Raw genomic sequence first — 14,336 nt, 5'->3', positions numbered from 1 at the left:
AACTCTGCTTCCACTAAAGTCATTTAGAGGCCAAATATTACAGTAATGCAAGTTCAAGCTAAGAATGGATATGAATAAATACTTCAGTAGTATGATCAGTTTTACCAAGGAACATACAGTATATATGCAAGTGTATGTGCTTATGTGTTACCATGTTTATTTGCATGGGGTTTTGGTTTTTGTTGTTGTTTGTTGTGTTTTTGGTTTTGGTGTTTTTCTTGTTTTTTAATAAAGTGGTAGACATGATGTGAATGTGCATGTGATCAGTGGTTGGAGAAATAGTTTATATAATAGTGGTAGAAAGATACTGTAAGTTCAGACTTATTCTGAACTTACTAGTAGGGAAATTCAGAATGAAGATGGAAGAAAAGAGTATTTTTTCTTTCTTTCTTGTTTCTGCTGATTAAACACAAACTTTGGTGAGGGAATGTCATTTCAAAAAAACCTTAAAATTCCATTTGTTGAGTTTGAAATGTAAGGAAGGAAAGAGAGGGCAAAGAACAGGGTGCTTGAAAATCCATAGCTATTTCTTTGGTATTCCTCTTAATTAAGCAATGTCACGATGGAACAGGGGGAAAAGCTGTGTCATAATTTACCAAGATCCCAATTAAAAGACTGCCTTCTCTTATGGAAATCTCTGCATCTTTTGGGAGACAGTTCTTATTAGTAACATTGATTCTACTGAAAGTAAGTAATCATATAATGTTTGAAGAAAATTTTATGTCAGCTTGATTAGGCAAAGACTGCGAATGACCAAATATAAGTTTTCTGTATTGCAAAAGTTTTAATATTTCCTGATTTTTCAGAATGAGCATATGCTTCCTCAGGTTTCTTGGTAATAAGCAAGTAATTCATAATTGTAATAAAGTTAAAGCTTTTTCAACTCCTTTCCTTCATTTCACTCAATGTCAATGGAAATAAGGCATGCACATCTGTGTGTGATGTGTAGATTCCTTGTAGCATGTAGCACATCTCTCCCATTCAGCATCTGGAGATTGACTGACTTCTGTCATTTTCAAGTATTAGTTTGTACAGTGACATTTCAAGGCCTGAAATCTCGAATCATTTTACTAGATTCCTCTTTGTAGTTCAGCAGGCAGAAGAGTGACGATTACCTAATGTCGTAGTGATTGTGTTAGTCCTTTCAGCAGTGAGCAATTTGTAAAACTTGATGTGAAAATAAAACCAATACTATGCTATTTCTACTGTGACATGAGGACAAATATAAAATAATAATAATAATAATTTTAAAAAGTAAAACAGCAAGATGTATGAGAAGCTGAAGAGTGGGGGGAGGTACATTTCTAAAAGGGGGGCAGGGTGGGGAGAGAAGGAAGCCAGTTAATTTGAGGATGCAGTGGAAAATAAATGAGCTTGTGGATTTAATTCAGAATCATCCAAGCAGAGTCTTTTGCATGAAAGAAGCCAGTGATCAGGCTCAGTTTACTTGAAACATCAACAATGACTGCATCCTGCTGTTTCAGAGTTTGTGCTGATAGATGCTCATCGTCTTTGACACTGCACCATTAGGGTTGTGTTGCCTGTACCGTAACCACATTTTCTCTGTGTGCCTCTTCTGGTTTTGAGAAGTTCTCAAAAAATCCAGGGTTTGAAGTTGGAGCTTTTAGAAACATACTTTTCAGCAGAAGTAAACCTGATGCTGTAGTTTCTGGTTTATAAACACACTATTAGATTTTTTAATTGACGTACAGACTAGAGGAAAACAAAAGGCCTATGAAATTGACAGATACCAGACAAAAAAAAATAGGATACTGGTTCTCATGCTAAAAATTATGTTGAATATGTGCTTCTGGGTGAATCACTGAATGTTTCTGCTTACCACCTACTAGTTACTGTACAAAACAGAGACAATAGTTCAAACTGTATGACATCTAAAAAAGAATTGGGTAATAATCTTTAAAGTAATAGAATATAGTATCTTGATAGGAGTTCTTTTATCACCTTACAAATTCTGTTGTGGTTGAAGGTTCCTTTTTTTCAGGCTAGAGTATTTCACTAAACAACTTAGTCATGCAAAAAGAATCTTTTGCAGTTACCTGCTTCAAAAGGTCAGTGAAAATCTTTGCATAACACGCGTGTGGAAGATTCAACATGAACTTTTTTTCACAATGTATTTTCCTTAGACTTGATTTTACAGTATTTTTTCATGCGTAAATTCCTTGCAAATGCAAGAAATCGAGGTGATAAATTTTTAGTTGAGAGCATAGAGTTCATAAAAAGTTGGGTGTTGTTTTTTTTTTCATTTTTCTGATGACAAAAAGAAGAATTGTACAAGATTTTTGTTAATGTTTTATTGAAAGACACTTGTAACAACTTTCTCATTCTGACACTTGCCAAAATGAAACCATTTACTACTGGAATTTTGAACAGTACCTTTTTTCAAAAAAACAATTTCCACAATATATAGAATATCAGGCTTAACAAGCTGCTGATAATTTACTGTACTATACTTTAAATTACAAACGTTGGGATACCATATTCCCTGCCCTTTTTATATGAACAATCTTTTAAACTGGTGGACCAGAAGACATTATGAAAGTTAACCCCATATAGGGAGTAAGTCTGGAAAGCAAAAGGGAGAAAGTGAGTTGGGTGAAATGGAAATTATTGAGTGGCCTTAACCATAGAATTACTTGTGGCAACTATAATGATAGACAATTGGACAGAAATATTACACAGATTATGCCATAGCAATTTTGGTTTGCATTACCAAACATGACTTGGTCACCAAAACCTTTTTCAAATAACACAACTTATTTGTAGCATATGTGCATTTTAAATGATGGCTGAGTGATTTGAGCCTAGAAAGTAATAACAGATTATTCCATCTCAGTGTGAGTGACAGATGAGAGCATGTTTCATGCACATTTTTTATTGATTAATAGCAGATTATAAATTTTTCCTGCTCTTTTTTTTTTTTTTTTTAATTGTAAAATTACTTCAGTGAAGAAGTAATTCCAAGCCAGGCTGTAAATGACTCAAAGATATTGCCAAGTGAAGTCTGTTTTTAGTGGTATGTGTAGAAACAAGTCGGGCTTGCAGTTCCCAGTGGGACAGAGTGTGGGAGTCTGACACCCTAACTCACGTTGAGTAATACCTTATTAGTAATCCTGTCAGAATGAGCAGAGTTGTGTATTTAAAGGTACCAGTTATTCAGTGTACATAGATGATGAATTAATTTGGGGCCAAAACGGAATGGAGACAGTAATTAGTATTAACTAACACTTTTGCTTAGACAGTCTGTGGAGAGATCATAGCTTCAATAAACCTGGGAATATGGACCATTTCATTAACACTAAATATGATCAGAGATGAGATGGTTGTATTGCTGACATTTTAGATGAGCTTGTGTTTGTCCATCTGTACCTGTGTGCATGTATGTGTGTATGCTTACATGTTAGATATACATATATGTAATATTGCTGCTGTCTGTAATTGTATTTCCTGTGGAAAAACCGAGGAAATACAGATTCTCAACATGTATTTTAACTAGAGGGAAGTGTCTCTGCAGATTGGGATGAGAGTCAGACTGAATCCCATTGAAGTTCCTTCCTGGGACTAGTTTAGCATATAGCATTTGGTTTGGAATCAGGCCGTGTTAGGGAGTGAATTCCTGATGCTGTTGGTAGCTGGAATGACCCTCCACGCTGCTGCTAGCAGATCAAATCTGCTCCTCTTGTCCTTCTGCATCTCTTCAGAATGCAGCTCTGTGCCTCTCTCCGACGTACGGGGCTGAGTGATTTAAACACTACTCATGAGAAAGACTTAGTTTATAGCTGCCAGAGAAACTCAAGAGGTGAGCATTTTCATGCCGATTCAGAAGCTGGCTATGCGACTCCAGTCAGGCGCTGTCACGCCTAGTTATGGTGAGAAAACAACAATGCCTCTCTTGATAAGGGGAAAAAAGGAAGTCTTGCACAGTCAAAATTTTGACATACAATTTAAATCATCTCTCTACATCCTGTGGACTTGGAGCTGTCAAAAAAGGCAAAGCCTGTGTTTGAATGGAAAAGCTTTTTATTTCTTTAAAAAGTGTACCAACTATAATTATCCATAACTATGCAGGCCTGTTTTAATGCTGTTTTATAATTACAGGTCTTAATGCTAGATTATACAAAGTAATTTATAAATAGTCAGAACAGAGAGAGACTTTGGGAGTTTTGAACCTGTAGATTGCTGTGGGTTATGGCAGCTGACGGGATTTTGCCTGTGTATGTATGGAGTGATCTGTGTAATGACTGATGAATCCCTTAATTAACTCCCAACAAGTTAAGATTTATGGCCTCATATCTATTTCTCCTGACACATCTGTGTTTGTCACTTTTGAAGACATGGATAAGCCATTTCTCCTAAAGCTTTTGTGGGTATCTCAAATGTTTCTGAGGTATTTTGCTTTAATGTAACAAGATTAGAGTTCTATGACATAAAATTTACGAAATTTTATGGCACAGGCAATCAACTTGGGATGGATGCTAGTTGTGTGCTAGAGGGCACTATCTCCTTGAATACTGGATACCATTTTAGATTTATGTATGAAATGAACCAAAAACAATAAACAAATGGAAATGTAGTGGGAATACTTAAATTATGTTCTGTTTAATAATAATAAAAAAACAGAACTGTGGAAGGATGGCTGTTGTGAGGCACTGAATTCAAGGGAAGACAAAATGAAACAAACAAAATAATGTGGTTTTGGTAGCCTGCAATTATTTTATTGTAGATGGCATGAGGCAACAGTGTTGTTGGATGTAGGTGGCATGAGGAAACAATTCATGCGAATGCAGTGTGGCTCTTACTGTTTCTAGTGGGAAAATCCAGCCTTGCTGAAGTCAGTCTTAAAAGCACTGAGATCACTAGACAGAGGGTATCAGTTTAAGCCTACAGAGAGTCTGTTGTAAATTGAAGGGGAATAAAATACATGGAGAAGCTATTGTAAGATGAATTACATCAAATATTTGTGGAATAAGAGTGAGTTGGAAGAGTGAGGCTTTACTTCCCTAAATTTGCTACCAGAAAAAAAGTGTTTATTTAATGAAAATTTAACAAAAAACACGTGCTTTTACTACAATTTCTTCATATTAAGAAACCTTTCCAAAACCAGAAAAAAAAAGAGTTCCTTTCCAAGAAATGGAGTCTTATCTGAATTTGTCACCAAAATTGATGGGGTTTATGTTCCCTAACTCTGATGTGTCTCTGCAGTGGGCTGAGTACTGCCTGCATCCCACTGTGTCTGAACTTTGAAGATTTAGGTTGTGTGAAAAATTACTATTCAGCTATTCTGTAGAAATGATAATTCATATCAATGGCAGTTCAAAATGCAACTCTTCTTGCGATTCTTAAGTTGCAACAGATTTTGTCTGAAGAGACACCCTTTTAGATTCAGAATCTGGTCCACCGTATTGCTGCTCTTCTGGGAGTTGAATCTTGGGATTTTGTTGCATTTTTAAAGTCTATCTATAAATTGATATTTGAGAAAACTGGTGTTCCCTTACTGTTTGTAAACCTTCTTTCAGAGGGGTGAAATTGAAAACTCTTCCGAGTTTAAACTAGTTTGAGAAAAAGATCTTCAAGTCATACAAGTTGTAAACTGTAGTGTTATCATTGAGGGCAGATCCAGGATGTTTGCAGTCTTTTGTTAAGGATAATTCCAGTCAGTCATTAGACCTAGATCTGTTGAAAAGAGCTCAGTTTCAGATTACGTTGTTATTCAGAATTTAGCTGTTCCCCTTTGCTTGTTGTTTATAACGGGAACTCTACTTGCTTCTCAGATATGGAAACTGTGAAAATGTAGTATTAGCTCAGGAGGAAAATGAAGATCTATGAAAATAAGAGAATTCAAGGATATAGGGTGTAGGAACATTTCAAATTCAGAAAAGGAACCAATAAAGCTGTAGAAATCATGAAAGACAATCTGTGAATCTATTTACCTTTTGTCATATTTTCTGCTTGTGAAACTATCAGGGATCTGAGCCTTCGCTGCTTTAGGCTTTGATTGTTGCTTTCCTTTTGAAAGACATTTCCAAAACTAGATACTGATTTATTTATTTATTTAAACAGTACAAAATTTTTGTGGACATTTCCCAGAAGTTCCTCAGGAGAAAATAATTTCTCTGAAACTGTGGTGTTTGTGTTTGATGTTAAAGGGAATGATGAGTTTTCTGAAAGGCCAGATTATGCCTGACTCATGTTGGCTACGGACAGACCTGCCTGAAAACAAATTGCAGTCATTGTCTGGGTTGTGTGACCCTTGCCTAGGGTTGTGCAACTGCTTCTTTGAGCATCCTTTTCACTTGGAAGACTAGTGCAGATTGGATCTATAACTGCTCCACCTTAGCTATTTTAGTAATTTCTTAGGCTTATAGTATTACGTTGAGTACACAGCTTGTAATTTACACTGGATGGTAAAAGAGCTGTGTGAGGAAGGAGAAAGCTTCTTCTTCCCATGCTAGTATCACTTTAGGGTTACCCTACAGTCCAACCCATAGGTTTTCATTTTAGATCAAAAACATAATAACCTCATTAATTGCTAGTGCATGCAGGTGGTCACCTCTGTCGCCTTCCTTGCCTGATTTGATAAATTCCCCACAGAAAATTATATTATCCACGTTGGGAACAGTGACAAGCAGACGGCAACAGTGATGTTCAGCACTCCAGGTGAACACAGTAGAAGAAACTGTCTGTTCACTGTTAAGGTTAGCAGAAGAGCTTTACTTCAACATGGTAGTCAAACTCTCCTCTTGAAGCAATGTGACAGAATCTGGGTTGTTCTGGGTCAACATCAGTAGGTTTTTAACACAAATTTGGTGTGTAGTATGTGATACAAATCATCAATACAAAGGAAGGTATCTTCTCCTTTATTGAATTGTCAAAGTGAATTGTGGTGGAGGGTTTTGTAGATGGTTTAAAATGTTTTCTGTCATCGATTATAAATGTCCTAAAGTATAGAACATTAGTGTGGAATAATTGACTAATGATTTCATGTCCCTCCTTTTTTGTTGCCAAAATTGAGACAACTGCTTAGTGCTGATTTTCAGAAAGAGAGATTTTGTAAAAAGCCAAGCTTCTATTAAGTCAGTGTTGAAATGAGTAACCAAAATGTTACGCTTGAAATCAATAGCAAATGTGTATCTTGGTCCAGTGCAATGCAGAATATTAATAATTCACATTAACTTTAGGAGGAAGTTGCATGCTTTCTGCAGAAGAAAGCTTGAGATCTGTCGTGTCAAACATAGCTGGAAAATGCTGAATTCAGTGGGCTAGGAGAAAACTGCCAGTAAGAGTCTATCTGCTGATCTCTGTCTTGATACATATGCTTCACTGCAGACACGTAGGTGGGAAAGCCTAGAAGACAGAATTCAGGTAGGATGCATGAAGTGTTAGTCTGTTGGACTAAGTCAAACATTAATAGAAAATACAGATTGCTTCTCTATGTGCAAGCAATAGGTGGTGTTCAGAACATGCAATGTGCAGCAGAGTATAGGTTCTGGTAAGGATTTTTTAATCAGATATTTTTTGTTGGATTTTTTTTTTTAAATCTAACTTGGCTCAGGAGGCAAAACTCAAAATGAGATCATTGGAAACAAAATAAGTCCTAACAAAGGGCTGCTTAAAGCCACTGTTTGTTTTCAGACCCAGTTGACTGCTGCTAAGAACCATTTCGTGCTCAATATGCCAAATCATATGGACATGCTCCACCTCACAGCAGCCCCACACATGGTTCAAGAGGCTGCTGGGCTTTTGAAATGCAGTCCTTTAACTGTGAAGTGGAAAATCAAAATGGGGTAATTAGAGTCATAAATGCTAGATTTTTGAGGAGGAGCAGTATTACTTCAGCTTGTCTTTTCAGCTTTTACAGACAATAATCTTCAGTTTCCCTGTTCATAACTTCCTGTTTTCCATGAAATATTAATATTTTTAAATTTCTTTTCTTCTTTTGACTATGCCTGTAGGATTTCTTACTTCTCATTCCACTCCTTATTACAGATGCCCCTGCTTAGCACAGTGGTCCATTGTGCCATCCATGCACACACCCTGATTTTTATGAACAATGTTGCTGTAATTAATGCCAGAAGTTGCCTGCATTTTAATACTTCACTGGATCCCTGTATTTTGAAGACCAAGCAAGAAGTGTTCTGTGTTCAGATTGTCCTGTAGTATTTTCAATGGTGTCTAGTTGGATTGAGAACTGGATTTTCCAGTGTGATGAGAATTCTTTTAGTCTTCCTGAAAGATACACTCGTCAGAGAATCTCAACAAATTTGGAATGTAGGTCTCAATTTTAAGTCAAGATTTGTGAGTTATTTTTGCAGTGTGCGCTCCGTGTATCTTCCTTGTGCATCCTTTTTTATATAGGTAGAGATGTAAATTACATCTTCAAGTATTTTTTCCTGATCTGGCTATAGATAGGAAGTATAAGGTATCTTGAGAGCAAATCTTCATTTACTTAGTACAACCCTGAATTTGTTGTCAAAACGCTTAGATTATTAATGTCCAAATGTTTAATTGCTTAACTATCCCAGATCTGCAAACCTGAAAAGATTATAGCGACGTGACTGTAACACTCTTGTTCACAAGGGTGAAGATTTATAAACACGGATGTTTTGGCTTCCTAGCAAGTTCTTTTATTTTACTTTATGTTTTTATCAGTTATGGTTAAATACATGCAGATGATTATTCCTTAAAAGCTAAGTTGACAATAGCTTGTATCAGGAGACATTCTATCTTCTTACAGGCTCTTGCAAATGCAAAACCAGATGGGTATTTTTTTAAAGGAATTGCATTTCATTTTACAGTCTTCTTAGGTGAATTTTCATGTTTAAGAAGCCAGAATACAAGAGAGTACTATATTAGTGTATTATTCTCACAACAAACAAGCCACTGTTCTGTTGCTACCTGCTTGGCCATTGTTCCCAATTGTGTATGCTTTGCAGTGGTATTTGGATGGTTTCCTGCTCTCTGCCAGCACAAAAAAGGCATTTCTGTTACAATGGCCCCTAACCACACAATGACGGCATTAAGGATTTATTTGGAGGTTTCATTATTTTCTCCTCTTTTGTTCCTTCCAGGATGTCTTCCAAGCGACCAGCCTCTCCGTATGGGGAAGCAGATGGAGAGGTAGCCATGGTGACAAGCAGACAGAAAGTGGGAGAAGAGGAGAGTGACGGGCTCCCAGCCTTTCACCTTCCCTTGCATGTGAGTTTTCCCAACAAGCCTCACTCTGAGGAATTTCAGCCAGTTTCTCTGCTGACGCAAGAGAACTGTGGCCATAGGACTCCCACTTCTCAGCACAACACAATGGTAGGTTTGCTAATGGTCTATTGTGCTTACATCCATTCTTTGAATTTTGCCTCTACAGTAGTTTGGCATCCAGATCTGTACTTTATGGCATATACAATGCACAGTTAAATGTACAGAACATGCTACAATAATGTGAAAGCTTTGACCTGGCTGGACTGCCTCTACCCTCCACTACAAATCATTTGCAGTGCAAACTCCACTTTCCTCACCTTTGCCTGCTGGCATTTAGGGTGCTAAAATTTTTTTAGCTACAGTAACAGGAATCTGAAGTGTATGTATTCAGCAAACAGTAAATGGTTTTGGAACACTGTAAGTGAGAGTCATGTTTGGCATGGTGTCTGAAATATCACCCCAATGCCAAGTTTATGCAATAGTAAGGCACGGAAGTCTGTATAAAGGGTAAAAAAGGAAACTTAGGATTCTGCTGGTTTTAAAAATTCACATCTGATGTGTATTTCCCATGCCACAGATACCTACAAGAAAATTTGCTGTACTGCGGGAATTAAACCTGCCTAGCACTTTTTTACTTGTGAACTCCCACCTTTTTGTGCACTTCACAAATGACACTGTGCACTTAATTCATTATGTTTAGCAGTCCACTGAAGTCCAGAACTGGCTTTATCTGAAAACAGACAAAAAAAACAAAAAGCAATGCCATGTTCCTCACTACTATTGTAGTGTCCCTATTGTAACATGACATGTTTGGGCCCTTCGTACAGAGTGCTGTGATACATTTAAATAAAGGTTTAAAGGTGCTGAAAAAGGCATGGAGACTCCAGGGCTCAGGCACCTTGACAAAGCTGTCTGCTGTGAACACACTTATACAGCTCTTGCCTGTTTATAAATTGACCCTAAGTTTTCTGTTAGTCTCTCACTTTGACAAGGGCACTGACAATTTCACTTTAAGCAAAGATAATGAACGGACCTGCATATCTGAAGGCTTTTAAAAAGGCATTGAAAAATACATGATAGTGTATTCTCATAAAAGTCTGCAAGAGCTCCATAGTGGTATTTAAGCCCTTACAGCTCATTACGCATATGTAACAAGCCCTAAGTAAAAAGCCTTAAGGATTATTATTTCTCATAGGACCAAGTCGCTGGATATTCACTGAAGCTGCAGTCCTAGACAAAATAACTCACTGATCCCAATTCATTTTTCTTCCTCTTTGGTCTAATCCTTAAGTTTAAAGAGTCGTTTGAAATATTTAATTTTACTTTGCATTATTGCAACTTTAAATGAAGAAAGAACATCATTGACAAAATTACTCACAGCCAGATGTGTCATTATCTTTTTCTAGGTTGTTTACTTCTCAGCCTTTACTATATATTTTATGTAGATGTAATTAATTAATAGACAGTTCCAGCCAGTAGGGTGTTACAATATGTAACTTGTGCATGAGCTTTGCTGTATTTTGGCCCTATTTTAAGAGAGTGTGTTGAAGATAAGGGGTTCTTCCTGACAGCACTGAAGTCAATAGATAAACTTGCAAGGACACCAGTAGTGTAGAATCAGACCCTAATGAAATAAAAACTCATTGTCTTTGAAGGAGCCCAGCAGGAGTATTTTAACTACACCTCACTGAAGCACTTAACTGCTCATTAGCTCTCTTTAACTAACTTCTTTATTAATTTATAGTTTTTAAGACCAAAAATTTTAGCTGATCATCTAGTGTGACTTCCTGCTATGAAGGCTGTATTTAATGTGATGTCAAAACAGTGTGTTCTGTCTTTTTATAGTACAAGATACTGAATTGTTGCATGTCTTAGACAGTTTTGCTGTAGCAGTGAGATGCTGTAAGCTTATGTGAAGCATGTTTGGGGGTTGTAGAGACTCGTTATGTCTTCATACATGTTTAAGAAAATTGCTAGTTCGTATGAATGTGACTTTTTGGTAATACCACTCTTTTGGTGAGGAGTGTCTTGTAAAAATCATCATCCAGGTAGGTCAGAGAGGATGTAGTCTGTGTGTCTCCAGCAAGAAAGAAGTTATCAGTGTAATTGAGTAAAATAGACATAATCGCTTCCTCTGCTGTTGTGATATGTATTTATAAGAAGGAAGTAACTGAACCTAGTGCTTGGATAACTTTTAGATTACTTCAGTTTGGGTGATTAGCAGTTATGGAAGTAATTCCCAAAGATTATTCACTTAGGTAGCATTTCAGAGGTCATCTTTATACCATCTCACTCGACATTGTGTGCTATTTTATAAGTCTCTGAGAAGGAAATTCAAGTGTATGCACATGTGCACACACCACCGCACAGCGCAGTCCAGTAGTTTTATTGATAAAGCTCCAGCAGTGTGCTTCACACTTATTAATAGCTTGTCAGCTGCACTACTACACCTAGTGACTGAGTCTGCAAGTGACTATGGAGGTCTTATTTTGTGGCCACATGTTGTCCTTTAGCGGGGTACACCTTTACAGATCTCTCCCGTGTCCGCTAAGACAGGATCAGACATAGAGCCAGTCCGAAATCATGTAGGGCATCACTCTGCTGCACCCCTCTAAACCATACTGCTTTGTGCATTGATTGTTGGCTAAGGCTCTTCAGAAAGATTCTTCGATAGACGTGGTATAGATCCAGAGAGACCTTCTGGTGTTAGCTACAGGTACAGCATCTGTTTGGCTAAGGGAACAATTCCAGCAGAAGAAATCCACAGCCAAGGGATCTGTAAAAGGTATGGAATTGCACAGCTTTGTCTCATCAGTAGGCTGCATAGCTGAATTCCACTTGTCACCACAGCCGTCCCTGCCTCCTCATGTTCTGCCTCTCAGCACTGAGTCATGAATGGACAGTTAGGAAAAGAATTTCAGCCTTGAGAATCAATTTATTGACCTTACTTTTCTGGTTGCTAATTGACCCTCTGTTTCATAGGTTACTTCCAGCTGTGCCTCCTTTTACAAGTCCTGCCATTTGGGACTTCCTAGGATACTTAAGGTAAAGGGCTGCTTGCACCAGAGTGATAACTCTTTACCCAACTCAGACTTTTGAAAATTTACCATGTTTCACTTTACAACTTGTAACAACTGCTAACTTAGAGACACAGCTCTATGCTGGGTGGAGTTTTATAAAAGGAGGGCAAATTTCCTAGTAAGAAATCTTCAAACCTAACCAAAATTGACCAAAAGCTGCAAAACCTTTCTTCCCATCATAATTAACAAGATATTTTTGAGGATGCTGGAACTTCAGTCAGAGAAAGGTTAGTGCAGTGGGCACAAACTGAAATGCAGAAGACTCATGCTGAACATCATTTTACTATGAGGATGACTGAGCATAGGAACACGTTGCCCAGGGAGGCTGTGGAGTTCCCCTCCTTAGAGATCCTCAAAAGGTGTCTGGACATGGTCTTGGGCAACTGACCTTCAGTCGCTGTGCTTGACCGGGGGGAGGGTTGGACCGTATGACCCCCAGAGGTCCCTTCCAACCTCAACCATTTTGTGTTTCTGTGGAAGGCACGGGCAACTCTATCCCAAATTCTGTTCCTCTTGATAGAAGAAACTAGATACTTATTGTAAATAGGAAAGCTCTTCCACTGATAAGAAAAGAAACGATAATTTATCTGACTTAAACCAAAGGCTCGAAAGGAAATACAAGATAAATCATTCGACCTAGAATATATTTGAGCATCCCCTTAAACTGTTCATAGCAGACCACAAGCTTAGCAGGGGAACACTCGAGGATTACAGTATCAGTCAATACCTCTTTTGAAGAAACCTATTAAGGCTACAGTGTTTGGACAGCACAGATAGTTGTTAGCTCATCTAAGTTATGAGGGTTTATTGTATTTATTTCTATCTGTCTGCTTTGCCATGTTTCTTTTGCCACCTCTCAAAACTACTGATCTCACCAGTGGTGTCTTTGTGCTAATTTCTGAAAACATGAGATGTCAAGGCTAAAAGCACTGTTGAAAGTATACCACGGGCATGGTATGCTGTGGTTAAATTTGACTGTTCTTCCAAACTGTAGAATATCAGTGGGATGCTGGATGAGATTTTAATATTTTTTTTAAAAGAGGAAGTTCTGACCAAAAGATGAAACTGGTAAGATGTAATATTGCTGCTGTGCAGTTGTTCCAAACTGCATGACTGCACTGCTAGCCCACATTCATCCTGTACTTTCAGTGGAAATTAGAATTAATTTTCAGCAGTGCTTGAAATTTATAGGAAATATTACAGTGCACTGTTAAGCAGCTTTATTTCTTCACACTAAAAAGATGTTGTATTCCTGTGGTGAACGAAGTTATTCGTCTGTAACTTGATAATAAAATTATTAAATTTTGGTCATATTAAAGAATAAAAGTACTACTGGTCAAGCAGCTTACCAACATGATGCATCATGCTTGTTCTCCACTTGTCCAAAACAAAAGGTCGTTTAATGCTGCATTTGAATTCTCTTATCACATACATCCTGGCCTGCACGTCACCTGTTGGTCTGGAGTCGTCGTCAGCATGCGAATAGTATTAGATCAGAGCAACATGCAGCTAGAGCACTTAGCTGCTATTCAGAAGTTGCAAAGAGAATGGAAATTTGAATGCATACCGCCTTTTAAAAAGTCAAATGGGACTCTAATCATACTGAGCTAAAGAATGCCTATTAAAAAAACAAAACACAACACATAGTGCTTTTAGAGAAATTTTAATTTTCAGTGTACCTTTGTGCATCAAGCTTAGGATAAGTTATTGTGATGGTACAATGCACAGTGTTGTGAGCACCAGTGCTGTTATTGTGCCAGCTGTAATAATGAGAATTTCATTGTTTGGGGAGAGCAGTCTCCTACACTCTAGACAAAAGTGTAATTACTTTTGAACGATGTGGAATGTGCTCAGTTTAATAGCACAGAGAATAGATTCACAAAGATTCAGATAAAGCTAGCTTGGAAGCCATATGTGCAGTGTGGCAGTATGAAATTGTTAGCAGGCACCATAATTACAACACACACACACAGTTTCACAGTTTAAACTATAAACTTGTTTTTGCAAGAGATAGACAAGCTTATCTGAACAAGACTAGCTCAATTG

General features: G+C 37.5%; 1 protein-coding gene across 8 annotated transcripts in view; it reads left to right on the top strand.

Annotated features, from left to right (window-relative positions):
• SOX5 (SRY-box transcription factor 5) overlaps positions 1-14,336 on the top strand; it is a 631,122-nt gene that overhangs the window by 367,313 nt on the left and 249,473 nt on the right. For 6 of the 8 annotated variants that reach the window (XM_051632715.1, XM_051632706.1, XM_051632698.1 and 3 more), the window contains one exon: positions 9,087-9,318. In XM_051632715.1, coding sequence (XP_051488675.1) covers positions 9,088-9,318 — 231 coding nt within the window. In that variant the 5' untranslated portion in view covers position 9,087. The remainder of the gene's footprint in view (positions 1-9,086; positions 9,319-14,336) is intronic. The other 2 variants (XM_051632738.1, XM_051632728.1) reach the window with 1 other exon arrangement.

This window comes from Apus apus, chromosome 1, assembly GCF_020740795.1.
Source record: "Apus apus isolate bApuApu2 chromosome 1, bApuApu2.pri.cur, whole genome shotgun sequence".
In the NCBI taxonomy this organism is placed as follows: domain Eukaryota; kingdom Metazoa; phylum Chordata; class Aves; order Apodiformes; family Apodidae; genus Apus; species Apus apus.
This window is presented reverse-complemented; position numbering and strand designations above follow the sequence as displayed.